At 48.9% G+C, this 22,894-nt stretch overlaps 1 protein-coding gene across 2 annotated transcripts in view; it reads left to right on the plus strand.

Annotated features, from left to right (window-relative positions):
* The first annotated feature begins 15,278 nt into the window (after positions 1 to 15,278).
* CRKL (CRK like proto-oncogene, adaptor protein) overlaps positions 15,279 to 22,894 on the plus strand; it is a 37,226-nt gene continuing 29,610 nt past the window's right edge. The window contains exon 1 of one of the 2 annotated variants that reach the window (XM_072599712.1): positions 15,279 to 15,616. In XM_072599712.1, the coding sequence (XP_072455813.1) occupies positions 15,306 to 15,616 (311 nt within the window). In that variant the 5' untranslated portion in view covers positions 15,279 to 15,305. The remainder of the gene's footprint in view (positions 15,617 to 22,894) is intronic. The other variant, XM_072599711.1, reaches the window with a different exon arrangement.

The following is a 22,894-nucleotide window of genomic DNA, read 5'->3' on the forward strand; positions in this document are numbered from 1 at the left end:
CATGGGGGAAAGTGGATTAAAGGAGGCAGTGGTCAGAAGCAAAACAAACTTTTGAGGAAGAACAAGATAAGAAGAGAAGTTTAAACAGAATAAGATGGAGGGAAATCATAACTGAATGTGAATGGGATGAGCTTACCCACAAAACAAGCAGACAGCAGAATGGATTAGAAACCATAATCCAACAATATGTTGTTGCAGGGGACAGAATGGCACCATTAAAACAAAAGACTGCTACGGAATCTGTTGTGCTTCAACTGAAGTAAAAAAAGTCAGGGGTAGCAGTCATGATCTCAAACAAAACAAAAGCAAAAATAGACGTAGTTAAAAGACATAATCAGAGAAACTACATTTTCCTACAGTGTACCATAGACATGGAAGTAATATCTAAAATTTTTACAGCAAGTTTTTCTGATAAAGGCCTCATTTTTCACATATGTAGAGAACGGAGTCAGATTTATAAAAATAAGAGCCATTCCCCTTTGGGCCAAGCAGAACAACTCTTCCACACAACAGGAAGCCAAACACTTCATGACAGTTACCTTGTACTCATTGTCCTCCAGGACAAACATCCTCAGTTCCTGAAGATCTACTTCATCATCCTGGTTCCATTTTTGCCTTTGTATTTCAAGTAGCTATTACAGGGCAACGTAGTAGGTGTTCATCCATTTGAACAGAAGCGGACATTGGAAAGGGAAGTTTGGTGCGAGAATTCCACTGGTTGTAATGAAGAGAGCACATGAACTGATCCAGAGGGAAGTCATCACAGCCAAGAAAACAATCTTGACAAATGTAGACACTGACTACAACAATGTCAGTGGAAACCACCACACACCAAAAAAATCAAGAATGAATGTTTCAAAAGTTATAGAATAAATGCTCTAAACTAGTATTGATTAGAGAAATGCAAAATAAAAAGCTACCAGATTGGCTAACATGACCAAAAAGAAAAATGATAAATGCTAGAGTGGATGTGGGAAAACTGGGACACTAATCGGCTGTGAACTGATCCAGCCATTTTGCAGAGCAATTTGGAACTATGCCCAAAGGGTCATAAAACTGCATACTCTTTGATCCAGCAAAATCACTGTTAGGGCTATATCCCAAAGACATTTCTTAGAAAAGGAGAAAGGGCCAATTTGTACAAAAATATTTCTAGCAGTTCCTTTTGTGGTAGCTAAGAATTGGAAATTGAGGGGCTACCCATCAACTTGGGAATGACTGAACAAATTGTGGTATATAAATGTAATGAAATATTATTGTGCTATAAGAAATGACAAGCAGGTTGATTTCAGAAAATTTTGGATTTACATGAACTGGTACAAAGTGAAGTGAGCAGAACCAGGAGAGCATTGTGCACAGTAGCAGCAACATTGTGTGATAATTAACTGTGGATGACTTCACCAAACAAAGAGCTGAGACAATCCCAAAGGACTAATGATGAAGCATATTATCTGCCTCCAGAGAAAGAACTGCTGTTGTCTGAATATAGACTGAAACAGGCTATTTCCCTTTCTCTTTCTCTCTTTTTTGTTTGAGTCTTCTTGCACAGAATGACTGTTACAGAAATGTTTACATGATTGCACACGTATAACCTCTATCAGATTGCTTACCGTCTCAGGGAGGAAAAAGAAGGGATAGAATTTGGAACTAAAAACTTTGAAAAAAATTTAAATTTATTTTACATGTAATTGGGGTAAAAATACTATTTAAAAAGAAGTATAAAGAATAAGTGTGGCTCAGAAAGAGATATGAGAGCATGCTCCCAATCCACTTCTTTGTGGAGGTGAGAGGTGTTGCTGCTTTACACAGATTTTGTGACTTTTTCAATGTATCCGTCAGTTCTGATGGTTTTCCACTCTTTTTCTTTTTTTAAAAAAAAATGCCATTTGTATTTTCATGTGAGATGGCTCTCTGGGTAGGGGAGAGATACTAGAGAAAACCATAGTGATTTAAAAACAAAAGACATCAATAAAACCATTTTAAAGTAAATAAAATTAAGGGGCCAGAGCAGATGGTCTCTAAAGCCTTCCCCGCTCTAAATCTCATCGTATAGGTCTTTGGCTAGGCACTATACTGGAGACTAAGGACACAACAATACATGAAATGCCCTGCCTTCTGGGAGTTTATACTGAGAGGAAACAAACACAGGCAGACGAGTAAATAGAAAATATATTCAAAGTTAAGTTTTAGGGGGAAAGGAAGTGTCACTAATAATGCGGAGGATCAGAAAAGGTCTCTTGTAGGGGATGCCACTTCAACTTCGAAAGGAACAAGGGATTTCAACCAGGGCAGTAGGGTGAGGAAAATGGAACATCCTAGGTATGGAGGAAAGCCTCTGCAAAGCATGTGGAAAGTCATGAACACTAGACCAGTCTGCCTGAAATAGTCAGTAAACATTTATTAAGCATTTACTGTGTACTAAGAAACAAAGGAAGGTCAAAGACCCCAACTAGAGCACGTGAAGAAGAATGTACGATCAGTTAAGGTAAGGCTGATAAGAGGCAGATTGTGCAGATAGATGGTAAATGCCAAACTGGAGTTTGTACGTTAGCCCTGGGACTAAGCCACTAAAACCTACTTGGGGAAGTGAATGCCTAGGAAGATGGAGAAAGGGATTGGTGACTCTTGCCTAGTAGGTTTTGCAGGAATGCTTAAGGCCCCCAGATCTGCTGTGGTCACAGAGGTAACTGCCCATGAAAGGCCTACAAAGCCAAGAAGATCAGTTCTGCAGTGACAGCTGGGATCCCTCTAACCAGGGAGTTAGAGCTGCTGCTTTTAAGGACAATTCGTGTATGAGTCACCATACTTTGGGAAAGGAGGAATTTAGCAGCCACTTGGCAGGAAATTTCAAGAATCTAGGCAGAAAAAGCAAGAACTTTGGGCTCTTCTTGCCCACCCACTCCTCCCTTTCCTTCACTAGGGACACCTCCAGGGCACTCTAGCACAAGCAAGGCCCCCACCCTCAGCTGAGCAGAGGGCCAACACTCTTAGAGTCTGTCCGATAGACTTGGAAGGCCGCTCAGAGGTCATCCAGTCCAGCACTTACCTAAACCATACAGCTGATCCTGGACAAGTCATCATGAGCCTGTGCTTGAAGGGACAGCACCAGGGAGCTCGCTACATCCCAAGGCAATCCGTTGCACTTGTAAATAGCAATAATTCTTCAGGATCCAAAGAATGTCTTCTAGCAACTTGCACCAATTGGTCCTCGTTTTATCCTCTAAAAATGGCCAAAGAGATCAAGTCTGACCCTACCAAGCGACAGCCTAAACCTTCAAACTAAAAAATCCCAGGCTCTTTCAGTAGGTCCTCTACAGCCTTGGCTCCAGGTTAGTCCCCCTCGCCTTTCCCCTTGCCCTTTCCAGGACATGGTCCAATTTGTCAATGCCCTTCCTCTCCAGTGGTAGCAGAATTGCATCCAATACTCTTGACATGGTCTGACAAGGGCAGAACAGAGCAGGACCATCACCTCCCCCATTCTGGACACCAGACTTCTAAATGGATGACTGTTGACTCACATAGACTGCTTTTTAGCCATGTCTCCACCTATTATGGACTCATGCAGATGTTATAAGTCCAGGTGTTATAAGTTCCCAAGAAACTTTATCTCCTGCCTTTACAACCTGTTGAGACCTTTTGGATCCCAATTTTATCATTCAGGAGAAAGATTTTCCCACCTTCTTCATGTCCACAAATTGATGTTATTTCATGCAAATCACTAATAAAAATGTTGACCTTAAAGCCAAAGACAGAGCCTAGCAGCACTCTACTACAAACCTCCTTTTGTCTCGATGATGAAACATTAATCAATGTTCTTTAAGTTCAGTTTCAAAATCACCCATCTATATTACTCTACTAATCTCCATATTGTGTACAAGAATATTGTGAGAGGTTCTGTCAGATGCTTTGCTAAAATCTGGGTAAATTAAATTCAAGAAACGTTTTGAGTATCTCTCTGCCTTATTCCAAGCATGGTGCTAGGCAGTGACAACATAAACACAAAGACGAGACAGGCCCTATGTCTCAAGAACTTACTTTCTAAGACTTGAGGGCTACAACATGTCACCAGAGGCAGCGCCAACAACTGGGGGAATCAGGAATGACCTTTTGAATGGGGAGAAAAGGGAAGGGAACAAGCACCTTTGAAGTACCTACTATGTGCCAGGCACCATGTGAGCACTCTGCAAGTATTATCTCACTTGAGGTGACATGAGGATCCCCATTTTACAGTTGAGACAGAGAGATGAGGTGACTTGCCCAGAGTCACATAGTAAGTGTCTGAGGTTGGATTTGAACTCGAATCTTCCTGACTTCAGGCCCAAGGCCTCACTGCTCTCTGCCCAGCTGTCTCTTAGGTGGTCTTTGAGCTGAGCCAGTAGTTGTAGAGAGCTAGGGGTTCCAAGAGGCAGAAGGAAAAGGCATGGGGGAAAGTTTGTAGAAAGAGATAGAAATAGAAAAGGAACTATCCCATGTAAACAGCAGCATAAAGGCCAGTGTGGCTGAGATGAAATCAGGGCAGGGCATCCAGGCAGGCTCTCGACCACACAGCAGCCTTGGACCTCTTCCCTCTGTTCCCACCAAAGCAGAGCCTTAGCTTTCCCTTGGCAGGATGGCTCCCACACCCCTCCTCCCTTCTGCTCCAGAGGCCATAGTCTCTCTTCTCAGATCCAAAGGGGATGAGATAGGGTACCTCTGATCCTTGCCCCCCAGGGGTCACTTCTGGGCTTGGCTGTCCTTTTCTCATTGCTAATTGTCATATACTCCTTTTAAAGCTTTTCCCCATCTACAACCCACCAGGAAACGTCTCCTTTCTAAGAAAGGTCAAGTGCTGCTGTCCATGTGCCCTCTCCCACCTGCCCTAGTCCCTTTCTGGAGGAGTTCCGGGCTACCTACTCTGTGGATATCTGGTCTACCGATAGTCATTCACACCTTGTCTGCCTCACTAGAGGCCGGGAGCTTTTATTACCTTTCTTTGAATCCCCAGCACCTGACATACAGTTATGTTTAATGAAGACTCATTGACTGACCAGTGACGACTTTGGGCCACACTCCTCAGTGATTCCAACATCCATGTGAACGATTTGTAAGCTTTTGTCTCCCTTGATTCTTCTAGAGCCCATCTCTATATCTAGTTGATCGAAATTTCTGCCTCTTGGCAGCCTCTGAGCATGGCCAGACCAACCCCTCCTCTCTCCCTGATAAACCTGTGCCTTTTCAGAGCTCTCTATCCACCCTCCATCCAACACCCTCCAGCCACCCAAGGCCACAAGATTATCAGCCATCTTTGGTTCTCCCTGTCCCTCACTTTGTCTCTGAATGCCAATCTTTTGATTACTAATTCTGCCCGTTTTGCCACCACGTTTCTCACATTCATCTCTTTTTCTCCATTCACACAGTTATCACTCTGGTCGAAAGCCTTACTCACTCACCTGGGCTGTTCTTACAAGTCTCACTGGTTCTAGTTTCTCCCAGCTGCGAGGGTACAGTGCTGGGTCTGGAATCAGGAAGACATACATTCATAATCCAGCCTCAGATACTTCCCAGCCGTGTGACCCTGGGCAAGTCATTTCACTTTGGTCTGCCTCAGTTTCCTCAACTGTAAAGTGGGGATCATAATTGCACCTACCTGCCAGGGTTGTAGGGAAAATCAGGTGAGATAATATTGGTCCTTAGCACAGTGTCCAGCCCTCATAGGGACATAATATGCACAAGTTCCCTTCCTCCATCTCTGGTCCTTTCTCCACATAGCTGCCAATATCACCATTCTCAAACACAAAGCCGACTACATTTACTTATGTGGTTAAAAACCTTCCATGGTCCCCTGGAGCCTCTAGGAGAAAACACAGACCCCTTAGCTTGGCACAATCTGGCATCTACCGATTTTTCCAGACTTTCTTCATCTTACTTCCCTTCCAGATCCCCTGTGCTCCAGCCAAGACATAGTTACTGTTCTGGAATGTATTCAGTACCATGCCTAGCACACAATATGCTTCCAGTAAATGCCTGTTTATCTATAGCCTCTGTTCTTTTGTCCAGGCTGTGCCCCATGCCTGAAACACACTCCCTCCTTCCTGGCTCAGCTCAAATGCTGCCCCCTAATCAGAGCCCCTCCTGATTCTCCTGGCAGTCAGTGTCTTCTCCCTCCTCAAACAGTCATTTTCTTCCTCGTGTGTGTCCAGTTTTTACCTTCAAGTAAAAGGGTAATCCCCTTGAGGACAGAAACAGTGGAGGGTTTTCTTGTCTCTGTGTTACCAGTGCCTAAACATTGCCTCCCTGCACATGGCAGGTACTTAATACTATTTAAAGAATGGATTCTAGTTGTTCTCCTTCCAAAGTCTCTAACTTTACTGTTCCCATTTTCCTCCTAGTGAACATCCTTTTGCACCTCCTAATTTGTGCAGTCTGTAGCCCCTTCCTGACATCAGTCTCTTCCTGCCCCTGGTTCCTTCCTTCAGACTTCTAAGATATGGAAGTCTCCCTTCTCTTGAGAAAAGCTGCACCTAGAAAGATTCAGCATGGCAAACATTTAGTGAGCTGTTACATCGGGTAACAAGGATACAGGAACCAAAATAAAGCAGTCTCTGAGCTGAAGGGGCTTAGAAGTACAGAACACCAGAACAGTCAGTGGGTGAACAAGCATTTATTAAACGCCTTCTGTATGCTAAGTACTATGCTAAACTCTGGGAATACAAAATGTGTGTGTATGTGGGGGGGAAGCATGCCTGCCTTCAAGGAACTCACAGTCTAATGGGGAAGACAACATTGGAAAAACTATATACAAACAAATAACAGGATAGATGAGAGAAAATCACGAGAGGGGAGGCACTAGAATTAAGAGGGATTGGAAAAGACTTCTTGTAAAGGAGAGAGTTTAGTTGGAACTAAAGCCAGGGAGCCCAGGAAATGGAGATAAGGAGGGAAAATAATCCAGTCCTAGGGGACAGACAGCCAAAAAAATACCTCAATGTCACTGAATCAAAGAATATATAGATGGGGAAGGCAGCGAGGGCTGGGGAGCTGTAAAAAGACCAGAAAGGTAAGAGAGGGAAATGAGGGCTTTTAAAGGTGGTACAATTGAATTATATTTTATCTCAGAGGTAATAGAGAGTCACTGGAGTTTATTGAGTAGGGGGGGAGGGTGTTACATCAGTGAACCTGAATTTTAGGAAAATTGCTTTAGTGGCTGAGTGGAGGATGGTCCAGAGTGGGGAGAGACTTGAGTCAGGCAGACACCCCCCCTCCAGAAGATTATTGCAATAGGACATGAGATGATGAGAGTCTGCACCAGGGTAAGGGCAAGGTCAGTGGAGAGAAAGGGGCGTATTGGAGAGATGCTGCACAGGTGGGACTGACCAGAGATGCCCACAAGTGAAATTGACAGGCCTTGGCAACAGCTTGGATGTGGGAGTGGGGTGAGACAGTGAGGAGTGCAGGATAACTCCTGTTTAGGAGCCTGAGGGACTGGAAAAAGGGCAGTGCCCTCTACAGTAAAAAGGGAAGGTATGAGGAAGAGGAGGCATAGGGAGAAAGAGAATGACTACTGCTTTGTACATGTATCGATGTCTCATTTTACAGACATACGGCCTCTGAGTCTTTGACTATCACGGGAGAATTTATGGAAAGAGATGACCCAGAATCTCCCAGGAGGAGCAGGTGTGGTTGGAGCACAGATTCTACAAAGTGCTCAGCATCACATAGGGTGTCCGTCATCTTGGGGTCAGCCCAGCTGATGATGCTGTTAATAATAAGAATGATAAAAATAATGCCTTGTTTTATATAGCACCCTGAGGTATAGAAATAAATACCATCTATCCATTCTCTCCTTTAATTCCTGGGGCAGCTAGGTGGTGCAGTGGATAGAGCACCAGTGCAGGAGTCAGGAGGACCTGACTTCAAATCTCACCTCAGACACTTGACACTCACCAGCTGTGTGACCTTGGGCAAGTCACTTAACCCCAATTGCCTCATCCTGAGTCATCTCCAGTTGTCCTGATGAGTATCTGATCACTGGATTCAGATGACTCTGGAGGAGAAGTGAGGCTGGTGACTTGCACAGCCCTCCCTCACTCAGAACAAAGTCAAGTGCAAGTCATGTCATCATTTTTCTAATGGCATGGTCTTCTTTGGCAATGAAGGACAAACACACACACACACACACACCTTTAATTCCCATAACAGCCATGTACTGTGAATCTTACATGCTATTATCCCCACTTTATAGGTGAGGAAACTGAGTCTCAGGTCAAGTGATAGGTTCCCATGTCCTCACAGCTGAAATTTTAATCCTGCCTGCAAGGGCTTAACTCTTTCTCCTACAGTGCTCTGTCCTAACTCCTTTCACAGAAGTCCAGCATTGGGTGGTTGGCCTTGAGTGATGAAATTTCTTTGACCATTTACTCAGGCGTGAGGAACTTGTGATCTTCACTCATGGAAACATGAACTGCTTTTGGTCTCTGAGTTCCCTGGCTTGGCTGAACACGTTCGTTGAATTGTTGAAATACAGAAAGCTTTCGATTATTTAGTGCTCTTAGTGCCACCAGTTTCCAAAACGAGTTGAGATGGCACACAAAGTCAAACATTTGATACAGGAGAATTACAATATAAAAGAAAGCAAAGCTATTCAAAGGTATAGAAGAAGGTACAATGCTCCACATCCTTGCCGTGGTTGCTTTGGGGATCAAAGGAGATAATGGAGAGACACAGGGTGCATTTTTTATTTTTCTGTGGAGGTGTAATTTCATTGAGTGGAAATGGCCTTCACCAATGCAGATCAGTATAGGTCTTTAATGAGTGGTCTTAGGGAGTTTCCTGGGGGCAGAGAAGAGTTGAATGTTAGGAGCAGCCAAAATTACTCAGTTGAACCTGAGATACAAACCCATTTCTTCTGACTGGGATAACTTCTTCAGTCTAGGGACTCCATGTCACCCCTGCCCTTTCTACCTCCTCTGATTGGAGAGAGGGGCTATGAACTTGTTGTTCACTTGTGTCTAACTCTATGTGACCCCATTTGGGGTATTCTTGGTTAAAGATATTGGAATGGTTTGTCATTTCCTTCTCCAGTTCATTTTACACATGAGAAAACTGAGGCAAACAGGTTTAAGTGACTTAGTCACAACTAGTAAGTGTCGGAGACTGGATTTGAACCCAACTCTTCCTGACTGTAGGCCTATACTACCTAGATGCAGGGACATGAGCCCCTCCATGTAAGAAGAGGGCTCAGTTCTACAATCTCCCATTTCTCACCTGAAAAACCTTTCCAGAATGGTTGGGCTAGTTCACAACTCCACCAACAATGCATTCTTAAGCCTATTTTTCCACATTCCTCTAAGTCACTTGCAATTTTTCTTTTCTGTCAGCTTAGCCAGTCTGGTGAGGTGAGGTGGTTCCATAGAGTTGTTTCCATTTGCATTTCAAGGAGATCTGTCTGACCTTCTGTGGGACTTGGCTGAGGGACTTCACCAGAACCTGTGTTGAATACCTTCTCCCCCTCCTTTCCAGCTTCCTTTTTGTGTGTCTTCTTTTCCCATTAGATTGTAAGCTTTTTGAGGGCAGGGCCCAGCTTTCTTTTTTTTTCTTCTTGTAATTGCATAACCACTTGATAAACGTTTATGGACCTTGACTGAGAGTTTAGGGTCAGTGCCTTGTTTGTAGACCAGAGAGCCAAACTCCAAGGAAGGAAGAGACTGAAACTCCAAGGATGATGGGTGATTGATGAAGTATCTGAAAAGGAGAAGGGAGGCCCTCCACACCTCTGACAACAGCAGGATGGCCTCTACTGCCATTTCCTACTTCCCATCTCACCTGAGCCCTCACTGCTCAGCACAATAATCTTGGTATTCTTTCTAGACCAGCTGTCCAGAACACCCTTGTAGGGGGCTGCTCCAGACCTCTACGTTAGACACTTCTCACCCTCTCTAAGCAGAGGACCTCACCACCTACTTTGAAGCCAATCATTACAGGCTGTTTCCCTGATTTTTATTTTTATTTTTTTAGGCAATCAGGGTTAAGTGACTTGCCCAGGATCAGGCAGCTAGGAAGTGTCTGAGTTTGGATCTGAACTCAGGTCTTCCTGACTCCAGGGTTGGCACTTTATCCACTGTACCACCTTACTATCCCAAATTGAGTAGGTTTGTTTGAGTTTTCTGGAGGCAACTGGGGTTAAGTGACTTGCCCAGAGTCACACAGCTAAATGTCTGAGGTTGGATTTGAACTCAGATCCTCCTGATTCTAGCATGCCAGTGCTTTATTTATCCACTGTACCTCCCCTCCTGATTCAACCCCATGATCTCATGCCCATTCTCTCTTTCTTTGTTTCTGTCTCTGAAGAAAGGCTGAGTTTGACTTTATGAAGGTCAGGAATCCCTTACTAAGTGTTTGTTGAAGCATAGCCCAGAAGCAAAGAGATGCCATCCTAGCCCACTCCTTTGCAGAGGCAGGAGGTGCCTGGGTGTGGAACATGGCATATATTTTTCAGACTTTTCTGATATATTGATGAGTCTTATTAACTTTTCTGTTTTTTCTTTAAAAATATTGTTATATGGAACAGTTCTGTGGGAGGAGGAGGGATAAAAAGAGAAATTTTAGGGATATAAAAATGAAAGATAGCAATAAAAATTTATAGTAAACAATTAGGCGCTTGTTAATTTCCTCTGAGGGCCTGCCCCTCCAGTCATCTTTTCCTTTCATAGTCCAATCTCTCTTTATCAGCTGGCACCTCCCCCACTGCCTACAAACTGCCAAAGCTCCCCCGAGCCTTGCCCTTGGCCGTGCCACCACCTCAAGCCATTGGTCTGGGCCTTCTTTCCATTTGCAGCCAAACTGCCTGAGCTGCCATAATCCTCACATCCCACTCACTTTTCCATCTGCCTTCCCACCTCACTGTCCCATTGAACCTGTTCTCTCCATGTTTACCTGTGATCTTCTAATGGTTCCAGTCATTGCTTTTCCCCCTCCTTTTCTCCTCCTCCTTGACCTCTGGATAGCTTTTTAAAAATAATTAATTTTTAGTTTTCAACATTCCCTTTTATAAGATTTTGAGTTCCAAATTTTTCTCCCTTCTTCCTCTTTCCCCCTCCCTAAGATGGCAAGCAATTTGAGATATATATATATAAATATGCATATAGATACAGGTACAATCATATTAAATATATTTCCATGTTAGTCATGTTGTAAAAGAAGAATCAGAACAAAAGGGAAAAACCAAGAGAAAGAAAAACACACACACACACACACACAAAAGAGAAAATAGGCTGCTTCCATCTGCATTCAGACTCCACAGTTCTTTCTCTGGAGGTGGACGGCATTTTCCATCATGAGTCTCTTGGAGTTATCTTAGATCATGGCATTACTGAGAAGAACTAAGTCTGTCATCATTGGCCGTCTCACTGTGTTGCTGGTACTGTGTACGGTGAGTGTTCTCTCGGTTCTGCTCATTTCACTCAGCTTCGGTTCATATAAGTTCTTCCAGGTTTTTTCTGAAATCTGCCTGCTCATTATTTCTTATGGGAAATAGTATTCCATTACATTCATACACCACAACTTGTTCGGCCGTTCCTCTACCATTGATAATTCCTGAAGGCAGCCAGCTAGCATGGCAGATGGAGGGCTAGGAAGACCTGAGTTCAAATCCTGACGCAGACACTTCCTAGCTGTGTGACTCTGGGCAAGTCACTTAACCTCTGCCTGCCTCTGTTTCCTCATCTGTAAAATGGGGGTCATAATAGCACCTACCTCCAGGAGTAGTTGTGAGGTTTGAGATACTTGTAAAATGCTTAGCACACTGCCAGACACAAAGTAGGCACTTAATACATGCTTGCTCCTTTCACCTTTCTGCCATTCAAGAAGCCTTTCCAGAATAGTTGGGCTAGTTCACTACTCCACCAACAACACACTGGGAGCCTGTTTCTTCATATCTTCTCCAGCATCTGTCATTTTAGCGTATCTGGTGGAGGTGAAATGGCTCCTCAGAGTTGTTGGCATTTGCATTTCCAGGAGAATACCACCCTTCTAGACACCCAACTTCAAAATCTCTTCACTCTCTATCTAGTCCATCACTAAACTTTGTTCCTCTACCTCTCCCCATTTCTCCTCTTACATAAACAGCAAGTCTGATACAGGCCCTCTTTACCTCTCACCTGGACTATCACCCTAGCCTTCCACTCATCCCTCTGAGTCAAGTCTCTCCCCATCCAATACATCCATTACTCCCTTGTGGAGCATAGATCAGATTATATTAGACCCCTCACTCCAAACTCTCCAGTGGCTCCCTATTACCTCCAGGATTAAATCCTTTGTTTGGCAGTTAAGGCCCTACACAACATACTCCCTAAGATCCAGCCACCCTGGCCTAGTTACTGTTTCTCAAACAGAATGCATCATCTTTATCTCCATGCCTTTGCATAGAGTATCCCTAGCCTGGAATGCTCTCCCTTCCAACTTAGGTCTCTTGGAATCCCTGCTTTCCTTTCCTCCCCCCAGGTGCTGGTACCATTCTTCTACTCTGTGTTGGCACCCCCATTAGAATGCACACTCCTTGAGGGTGGGGATTATCGATTTTCTTTGTACCCCAGAGTTCAGCACAGCACTTGGCACATGATGCGGGCACCTAATCAATGTTTGTTGATGGATTGGTTGGTTCTATAGGTATCCATGTAGCACCTTGGTGTCTGGCTTAGAGATCATCTCCTCCGAACACTGAGCCCCAGAGGAGGAGAGTGGCTTGTCCAAAAGTCATACCGGTAGTAACAAATCGACCCTCCTCCCTTTCTGTGGGTCCTACCTGAGATACCGGGGTAACCGCAGTATAAGCAGTCCAAACTGACTGGTATTGGCTTCCTTAAACCTACTGGATGGCAACATGTCTCTGTGTTAGTTATCCACCGAGGGAGCACCATACCTGAATTTCCCAGCAGGTGGAATTCTTTTGAACCATTAACCTAGTAGTCACTTCTGTGGAAAGGTCTCCCAAGAGGTTGCTATATTCCCATTAGCCACCAGAGGGCAGTGAGCGGATAAATATCTAGGCTGCCTCCTCACTGCTGGGTTTCAAGCAGTTTAAGCTGAGTCTATAAGGTTCAGAACTTAGCTAGGGGCAGAGATGGGCCTCAACGTCTCCCTTCTCATCTCTGCCTCTGCCCAGTAGCCAAATAATCTCCCCTGGGCTAATCGCCAGCTTCCAGGTCCCCTGCCGCTTGAGCCTTGGACCACAGAACATCTTGTTGATGGAAGTCTCCACATCTCAACCCAAGTCATGGGCTGCTTTATCCCCGTGAAGTGGGGCTGGCAGGAAGTGTGGCTCTCCCAGAGGATCTGGGGGAGGGAAGAAGAGGCACCAGCAATGAGTTGGAGCCAGCAGCTTACCTGCTGCCAGAGCCAGTTCCCTCACAAGGCTGGGGCCAGGGTGGGGTGGGGAATGCCAGTCAACAGAACCTGGACTTTTGATCCCCCTGAATCCCCCCCATTCCTCAGGGGAAAAAGCAGGAATTCATAAGGGAAGAGGGTAAGGCCTGGGCTGCGGTTGTACAGGTCAGTACCACATAGGGAGCTTTGGGGAAGGATGGTGGTGGTGGATGAATCTGTCCTCTAGCATTGATTGAGGGCCTATTGTGTGCCATGCTAAGTGCTGGCATATAATGTGGGTCCCTGCCCTCCAGCAGTTCAGGGTCTAATGGGGCAGACAAGGGGCAAACCACTGGGAAGGGTCAAGCTAAAGACAGCTCTGCCCAGCCTAGGGCTGGCTTCTCTTGGGGAGCATCCTTGATGATGGGGATGGGCAGCGATGCTCAAGTTGCCCGGTCTGGGGTATGCCCTGGTGGGAATGGGGGTGAGGCAGAGGCACTCAGTATAGGGGCTGGCAGGGGAGTCCTGGCTCTGGCCCTGGAAAGAGCCTGGCATCAGGAGCCTTCCCTAGGTGGTGGAGCCTCAGTTTTCTCCTCTGTAAAACGGGGACTGCCTCCCAGGTGTGGTGGGAGGCCTGGCCCCTACTAAGCGCTACCTACGCGTTCAGCCTTGGCTTTGGGGGGACCAAGGAGATAGGGGTGCGGCCCGACTTGCGCCCGGACTGGACTTCGGTGGAGCACAGTGGCCCCAAGTCTGGCGCCGGACACGGGTCCGGAGGACAGCCAAGCTCTGTTTCAGAACTCTCCCCGGCCCATTCTGGGGGGGCAGACACCCCCTAACTCAGCCAAGGGGCTGGAGCCCACTGGTCGCCCTTAGCTTTGCGGGGTGTGGCCGGAGCACGTGGGGGAGCCACAGGTGACAGGTAAGTGACAAGCGGACCCACCCGAGGTGCAGGAGCCCTTCCCGGCCTCCACACCCCGAGGGGAGCCTTTGGGACACCCAAGGTTGGGTTGCTGCTGCCCAGGGACCTCGGAGAGTCAATCTTGGTGCGGATCGTCACTAATGAATACGGCTGAGGAGAGGGCGTCTTTGGGACTGATTACAAATGTAGCTTAGGTCTGATATTGATGCGGATCGTTACTGGTATATACGGCCGCCGGGCCTGGGCGTGGGTCAGGGACCCCCCGCCCGAGGTTTGATTTGGGTGCGGATCATTACTAGTACATATGGCTGAGCTGGAAGGTAGGAGGGGCGTCGTTACGGATCACTACGGCCCAGCCGGCGGGCCGCCCCCCGCCCCTCCCCCCGCCCGGACTCCAGGCGAGATTTCCCCACCTCGGCTCGGCCTTTCGAAACCGAAGGAAGCGCCCGGCGGCCTCCGCTCGTCGCCCCGCCCCTCCCCCCTCCCCCTCCTCCCCTCCCCCTTCCCCTCCCCCTCTCCCCCTTCCGCTCCCCCCTCCCGTGCCGGGCGTGCTCCGGCGCTCACGCGGACAGGCGGGAGGGCGGCGCCGCGAATGGGCGCGAGCTCCGGGGCAGCGCGAGCGCCGATCCTCATTGGGCGCGCGCGGGCCGGGCCGGCCAACCGGCGAGGGCCCCGAGGGGCGGGGCGGGCGCCGCGCACGCGCAGAGGGCGCCCCCGAAGAGGCTGGGGAGGTGGCCGGCCGCCCGCCATTTTGTTGCTGGGGCTCTCGGGAAGCAGGGCTGCGGCGGAGCGGCGAGGCCGGCGGGCGGCGGGGCGGCGGCGGCGCGGGGCGGCGGGGCGCGGGCCCCGGCGCGCGATGGTGCGGGCGCGGCGGCGGCGGTGCCGCGGGCTCGGGGCGGGCCGGGGCCTGTGAGGGCGCGGGGCGGCGGCGGCGGCGGGCGCGGCGCGGGGAGCGGCCCTCGGCGGAGCGGCGGCGGCCCGAGCTCGCCCGCGGGCTTCCGTAGCCGGCGCGCCCCCGCCCGGGGCGGCGCGGCCCCCGGCGGCCATGGCGGCGGCGCGCTTCGACTCGGCCGACCGCTCGGCCTGGTACGTGGGCCCGGTGTCGCGGCAGGAGGCGCAGAGCCGGCTGCAGGGCCAGCGGCACGGCGTCTTCCTGGTGCGCGACTCGTCCACCTGCCCCGGGGACTACGTGCTGTCCGTGTCCGAGAACTCGCGCGTGTCCCACTACATCATCAACTCGCTGCCCAACCGGCGCTTCAAGATCGGGGACCAGGAGTTCGAGCACCTGCCGGCGCTGCTCGAGTTCTACAAGATCCACTACCTGGACACGACCACGCTGCTGGAGCCCGCGCCCAGGTGCGGGGCGGGGGGGAGGGGGAGAGAGAGAGGGAGAAAGGAGAGAAAGAGGGGGAGACCGAGAGAGAGAGAGAGGGAGAGAGAGAGGGAGAGAGAGAGGAGAGAGGGAGAGAAAGGGAGAGGAGAGAGGGGGAGAGAGAGAGAAAGGGAGAAAGGAGAGAGGGAGAGAAAGGGAGAGGAGAGAGGGGGAGAGAGAGGAGAGAGGGAGAGAAAGGGAGAAAGAGCGAGAGAGGGAGAGAGAGGAGAGAGGGAGAGAGAGAGGGAGAAAGGAGAGAAAGAGGGGGAGACCGAGAGAGAGAGAGAGGGAGAGAGAGAGGAGAGAGGGAGAGAAAGGGAGAGGAGAGAGGGGGAGAGAGAGAGAAAGGGAGAAAGGAGAGAAAGAGGGGGAGACCGAGAGAGAGAGAGAGGGAGAGAGAGAGGAGAGAGGGAGAGAAAGGGAGAGGAGAGAGGGGGAGAGAGAGAGAAAGGGAGAAAGGAGAGAGGGAGAGAAAGGGAGAAAGAGCGAGAGGGGGAGAGAGAGAGAGAGAGAGAGGAGAGAGGGAGAAAGGAGAGAGGGAGAGAAAGGGAGAGGAGAGAGGGGGAGAGAGAGGAGAGAGGGAGAGAAAGGGAGAAAGAGCGAGAGAGGGAGAGAGAGGAGAGAGGGAGAAAGGGGAGAGAGGGAGAGAGAGAGGGAGAAAGGAGAGAGGGAGAAAGGGGGAGGGAGAGAGAGAGAGAGAGAGGAGAGGGGGAGAGAGAGAGGGAGAAAGGAGAGAGGGAGAGAAAGGGAGAAAGAGCGAGAGAGGGAGAGAAAGGGAGAAAGAGCGAGAGAGGGAGAGAGAGGAGAGAGGGAGAGAAAGGGAGAAAGGGGGAGAGAAGGGGAGAGAGAGAGAGAGAGCAGAGGGGGAGAAAGGGAGAGGAAGAGAGAGAGAGAAAGGGGGAGGGAGAGAGAGAGAGGGGGAGAGAGAGGAGAGAGGGAGAGAAAGGGAGAAAGAGCGAGAGAGGGAGAGAGAGGAGAGAGGGAGAAAGGGGAGAGAGGGAGAGAGAGAGGGAGAAAGGAGAGAGGGAGAAAGGGGGAGGGAGAGAGAGAGAGAGAGAGGAGAGGGGGAGAGAGAGAGGGAGAAAGGAGAGAGGGAGAGAAAGGGAGAAAGAGCGAGAGAGGGAGAGAAAGGGAGAAAGAGCGAGAGAGGGAGAGAGAGGAGAGAGGGAGAGAAAGGGAGAAAGGGGGAGAGAAGGGGAGAGAGAGAGAGAGAGCAGAGGGGGAGAAAGGGAGAGGAAGAGAGAGAGAGAAAGGGGGAGGGAGAGAGAGAGAGGGGGAGAGAGAGGAGAGAGGGAGAGAAAGGGAGAAAGAGCGAGAGAGGGAGAGAGAGGAGAGAGGGAGAGAAAGGGAGAAAGGAGGGAGAGAGGGAGAGGAGACAGGGAGAGAGAGGAGAGAGGGAGAGAAAGGGAGAAAGGGGGAGAGAAGGGGAGAGAGAGAGAGAGCAGAGGGGGAGAAAGGGAGAGGAAGAGAGAGAGAGAAAGGGGGAGGGAGAGAGAGAGGGGGAGAGAGAGAGGAGAGAGGGAGAAAGGAAGGAGAGAGAGAGAGGGAGAGGAGAGAGGGAGAAAGGAGGGAGAGAGGGAGAGGAAGAGGGGGAGAGAGAGGAGAGAGGGAGAAAGAGGGGGAGAGAAAGAAGGGGAGAAAGGGAGAAAAGAGGGAGAGAGGAGGGAGACAGAGAAAGGGAGAGAGAGGAGAGAGAGAAAGGGGGAGAGAGGGAGAAGGAGGGGGAAAGAGAAGGGGAGAGAGAAAGAGGGAGAAAAGAGGGAGAGAGAGGAAAGAGAGGAGAGAGGGAGAGGAGAGGGAGAAAGGGAGAGAGAGAGGAGGGAGACAGAGAGAGGAGAGAGAGTCTGCGCTCTTGTAATTTTCATTTAGATCTTAAGTGAGCAGGGTCCGAAGAAAGTGCCCATTCAACCCTTGTTGGTGAGGCCAAATCCCATCATTAAATGGGGGAGGTAAAGGGCTGGCTCAGCACATACTGGAGACACTTTTGGAACCCAGGTCCCCTGACTCCCAAGCCCACAATGCCCCAGCTGGCTTCCATTCCCACACTTGGTGCCCCTGGGGTGACCTTGGGCAGCAATGGCTCTTGTGTGAGGTTTGACCCCCCCCCTCTCACAGGTGAGCAGATCCAGGCCGAGGTAGTAAGATACCCTGCCATCCTCATAGCTAAGAAATGGGGGGATTGACCCCCAAACCCTGGTCAGTTCAGGGATAGGGGCACCCACTCATGTTTCTTCTGGGCAAACAGGTGACAAAGTAGAAGCTCCTGGAGAGGGGACAGGGACAGCTTCTGCTCTGACTCTAGACCTGGTGTTCTAGACCGAGTTTGGACTAGATGAGTTCTAGTAGGAGTGTGGGAGTTCTGCTCCACTGCTGATTTTCTGAGTGACCTCCAATGATAAGTAAATCTCCTCAGGGCTCTTTCAGTCAATAAACATTTATTAACTGTCATTTTCTGTACCACATGCTACTAACCTGGAGATACAAAGAGGCAAAAGGCAGTCCTTGCCCTTGAGGAGCTCAAAATCTAATGGTGAGATGACAAGCAAAGGAGCATGGACATCATAGACAGGACGAAGAGGAATTCCGTTAGAGGCAGGCATTAGAATTGAGGGGTGGGGAAGGTTTTCTGGAGGAGGTGGGTCTTAAGCCAGGGAAGTCAGTAGTGGAGTCGACAGAGCATTCCAGACCTGGGGGACAGACAGAAAAAATGCCTGGAGCCCAGAGATGGACATTCTTCATGGAATAGCATGGAAAAGACTAGAAGAATGGTTATTGGGGAATAAGGTGTGAGAGTCCCAGAGAGGTCAGAGGGGCTGGGTTATGAAAGCATAAACAGCATTTTACATTGGCCTGGCTGACCTGAGGCAGGCAGATCTTCTTCCCCGAAGATCCCCTGAGGTGATGAGGGCTTGCACCATGGTGGGGGCAGAGTTAGAGGAGAGAAGAGGCCTTGTTTTGAGACATGCTGTAGAGGTGAGCTCTAGAGGCCTTGGCAACAGCTTGGGAATGGGAGGGGGGTGAGAAAGAATGAGAAGTTGAGATGAGTCTTGGGATGGGAGACTGGGAGGAGGGTGTTAGAGGGGGAGATGATGAGTTCAGTTTTAGACAAGGTGTAGACTGTCTCTTGGACATCCAGTTCCTGATGTCTAAAAAGCAGTTGGAGATTCAAGATTGGAGAAGGAAAGGTAGATTTGAGAGTCATCAGCAGAGAGATGGTAATAAAATCCATGGGAGTTGAAGGGAAGTTAAAATTCATGGGAGGAGAAGAGGGCCCAGGCCAGAGCCCTGGAGGACACCGGTGGTCAGAGGTTGTGATCAGGTGGAGGATCTAGCAAAGGAGATGGAGAAGGAGCTGTCACAGGGAGGGGAAGAAGCAGGAGAGCGAGATGGCCAGAAAAGGAAGAGGCAAGAGAGAGTGGTGCACAGTGCCTATGGCTGCAGAGAGGCCACGGGCAAGGATGGATGGAGAAAAGGCCATTGGATCTGGTGTCTCAGAGATGGTTCATTGGTCCCTTTGGAAAGAGCAGTTTCTATTGAAGGATGGAGGTTCTAAGAAAAGTGAAAGGAGAGAAAGTGGAGGCACTTAGTGGAGGTGACCTTTTTGAGGAGGTTAGCCTTGGGGATGGAAGGATCAAATGAGGATGTTTTTCAAGATGATGGAGCTGTGCCCATGTTTGTAGCAGAAGGAGGGGAATGGAAAGTTTGAGAAGGGATAAAAAGGTTAGGAACATCCGCTGTAGAGAGTGGCAGAGTGAGTTGGTAAGGCAGGTACAGAAACATTGCCTGACCGCAGTGAGAGCCCAGCTGAGGTCATGCACCGGCTTTGTAGTGGATCCAGTCAGAGCAGGTTGAAGGATTTCCTCCACCCTCCTTCAGCAGCACATGTGTAGGAAAGAAGGTGAAGAATGGTGAGATGAATCTTTCCTCTCTTTCTGCTGTGTTGGACTAGGTGACCTTGAAAGGTTTTTCCTAGTTCTAAGTTGGGAGAAACAAGGCTGTTTCCTTTTGGAAGATTTGATTTTGGAGAGTGATTTCAAGTTCAGTGTGTTTGGACCAGCTTATCAGGAAGGAACCTTCTCTAGTGCTAATGTATTGCTCTTGAATCTCTGGTGGCTTTCCCCCACTACCGAGTTTTTGGAAATGAAAGAGTGAGTGGTTGAAGCCAGGTTTGCAGCTTAGCCACTGACATAGATTAGATAATTGCTTGGAAAATCAACGCCCTCATTTTACCGTGGGGAAGGGAGGAGTTCGATTTCCAGCCTTTGAGACCAGGGCATTATGGGAGCCAGTTCCAAGTCCTGGCTCCCTTGGCCAGCACGCTTTCCACCACCTGGCTTGGCCTCCTACATTTCTCTGGTTTTTCTTTCTTGAATGTGGGGTAGGGGAAAGAACAGACTTGAGATTGTAGGATTGAAGGGGCTGCATCGACGCAAAGGTGCCACTTGGCTTAGGTGCCAGGGCACTGCCCGGTCTTGTTCCAGGAAGTCTTTTTAGGATGTTGACTTGACTGAAGTGCCTTGGCTAAGTCCCTTAACCTTTTCCAGCTATGGGATGAGGGGATTCCGCTTCCAGGCCCCATCACACCCTTTCTGCCCTCTCTTCTCTAATTTCTGGGAGAGGCCTGGGGTGTCAGAGCGTCCTCTGAGTGTCGTTTGTTAGGAGACTTTCTTTGGCCTGGGGTGGGGAGTGTCAAAGTTCTTCCTCAGGTGAAGTTGTTCTCATGGACTCTGCTGCCATTCTGACATCTGCTTTGCATTGTGGCTAGTCCTGCTGGGATCTGGGGAACGCTCTTCAGACTGGGGGTTGGAGACCCCACTATACAATTAACTAACTGTACGACCAGTCAGCAAACATTCAGTGCTCACTCGGTGCCAGGCAGATGGTGCAGTGAAGAGAGTGCTGTGACAAATCGCTTCACCTCTTGTTTGCCTCAGTTTCCTCCTCTGTAAAATGAGATAAAAAATGTAAGCAGCTAAGGGCTGTGTAAATGTTAGTCATTGTTATTTTTAGAGACCAGATTCCACCTTCGATGCTCGATGTGTGACCTGGCCAAGACAGTTCCCTCCACCTCAGTGCCCTCTTCTGTAAAATGGGGGTGCTCTGTCAGTGCTAGCTATTGTGGTTATCCTTGCTAGGGATAATCAGCTTACGGTTACACACAGGCTAAAGTAGGGAGGCCCTGACATACTGGGGGGCTTGGGAGAGCTTGACCTCTTGAAGGAAATGGCACTTGGAATGAAGCTTGGGGTTCGAGAGTCAGGGGTAGAGTGGAGAGAATTGTGAGCCTGGGAGACAGTTGGGCAGGAGGAGGAGAGAGTGGGATGGGATTGAAGGGGTGTGATCAGCTTGGAAGGAAGGGCCTGAAGACAGGGACCTCTGCTCTTAGAATGATGACGTCGGACAGTGATTTGTGGCTGTGTAGGAACTTAGTAACTACTTAGTTAAATCAGATTCTCATAGTTTTTCGTCACTTTCTCCATTTGGGCCCCCCATTGGAGTATTGCCAGATGAATGTTGATTTCAGTTGCAGAAACAAAATCTGCCTTACCTGCCTCTCCCACATTGGGGTCTGCATAAGGAATTTGCTCTGGGAAGGTTTTCCCTCCACAGTCTTACTCCAAAAGCACACAGCCTAAAGGATTAAAAGCTTGTTTCAGAAAATGGGAATTTTGCACAGAGAACCTTTTTGGCAAGCCAAATTAGGGTCAGAATAGAAACGATGTTAATTCCCATTGTGTAGTGCTTGTCACCTTTACAAAACCTGTTTTCTTCACCAAAAACCCAGTGTTGTGGGGAGAGAGTCGAAGCCCAGCTCAGTGACTTGCTCAGGGACACAGCTGGCAGGAGGGGAGCACTCTGATGCAAAGATTAGGCTGCCTTGCCTCACTCAGTGTGATTCTAGTATTAGTTAGAAGGGTTTTTTCTCAGAACCAGTTAGGTTCTCAGAGGTGGACTTGCCTAACCAGTCCCCTCTTCAAATGAGTGGCAGCTGCCCATCTGGTGATGGGGAGCTCACTCCCTCTGCTTCCTCTGGGCCAGCCATTGCAGACTGGCACAATTCCAGAGGCTTTGGAAGGAAACTCTTTGTTTCACAGAGCCTCAGTCTTCCTCCCTGGACTTTATATTCAATTTCATTTCAGTTCTGCAAACATTTGTCTAGCTTGTAAGATGTTCCAGGAGAACACAACAAAAATGAGCAGGCCCTAGCCTCAGGGAACTTTCATTCTACACCGAGAAAGAATCTTAGCCTTGTGGGGGAATGAGTTTGGGAGGAGGTAGTTAAGGCTCCAAACCTAAGTGTCAGATGAATGGATGAAAGCCATTTGGGGGATAGCTCCCAAGTGGCTTAGGTGTAGGGGGGGAGGCAGGAAAGGGAGATTAGAGCCAGAATGTGGAGGGCTTTGAATGCCAAGCACAGGAGGCAGTAAGGGGCTGCCCCTTCCCTCCCTCCATTGCTCCTAGTTCTGGCCTTTGTGGCTCTTGGGCTCTTAAAGACAATTGTCTGGCCCTACACCTTCTCTTGAGACTCAGCCCTGGTTTATTCAGGGAGACAGCAGGATCTCAAGTGGGAGCCGTGTGCTTGTTCCCATTGGATTAAGGTGTTTTTCTGACTCTGTACATCTGAATCTTACCCCAGGCAGGCGTGGGATTGGAGCATGCTGTGGTGGTTCAGCGTTGCCCTCATTGTTGTCCCCAGAGCTAAAGCCTTGAGCCTCTAAAGGGCTTGCACCTGGTGCAGGGAAAATGGCCCAAGTTCCATGGGAGTCTGGCTGCTGTTGCATCTTTATTTCACGGCTGATGAAGTCGAATTCTTGGAAGAGCTAGGACTGCTTTGTTCTGCATATTTCTAGATCTAGCAGTCACTGAGCTAACATTTCAGTTAGCTCTCTACTCCCATGCCATTTTAGTCTTTAAAGCCATTGTGTCAGTCAGGCAACAGGCTTTTATGAAGGACCTACTGTGTGTGTGTGTGTGAGCTTTGTGCTGGGGGAGTGGGGACAGAGAAAAGAGGAAATGGCCCGTGCCCTCCTTTAGGTGGGGAGGAGAATCAGACAGCGTGATGTGATAGGAATGTTTGCCATCACCCCATGCATTTAAAGGAATTGTAAACTAAACAGAATCATTTGGGGGAAAGGACCTTGGGAGCCAGGAAAGGCTCTCTTTTGAAGGTAGATGCTTGAGCTGAAATGAAAAGGAAATGAGGGATCCTAAGAAATAGCGTTTTTTAAGAGGGCTTCCTCCCCTCCCCTCCCAGGAGGATA

This window comes from Notamacropus eugenii, chromosome 4 (genome assembly GCF_028372415.1).
Source record: "Notamacropus eugenii isolate mMacEug1 chromosome 4, mMacEug1.pri_v2, whole genome shotgun sequence".
Classification (NCBI taxonomy): domain Eukaryota; kingdom Metazoa; phylum Chordata; class Mammalia; order Diprotodontia; family Macropodidae; genus Notamacropus; species Notamacropus eugenii.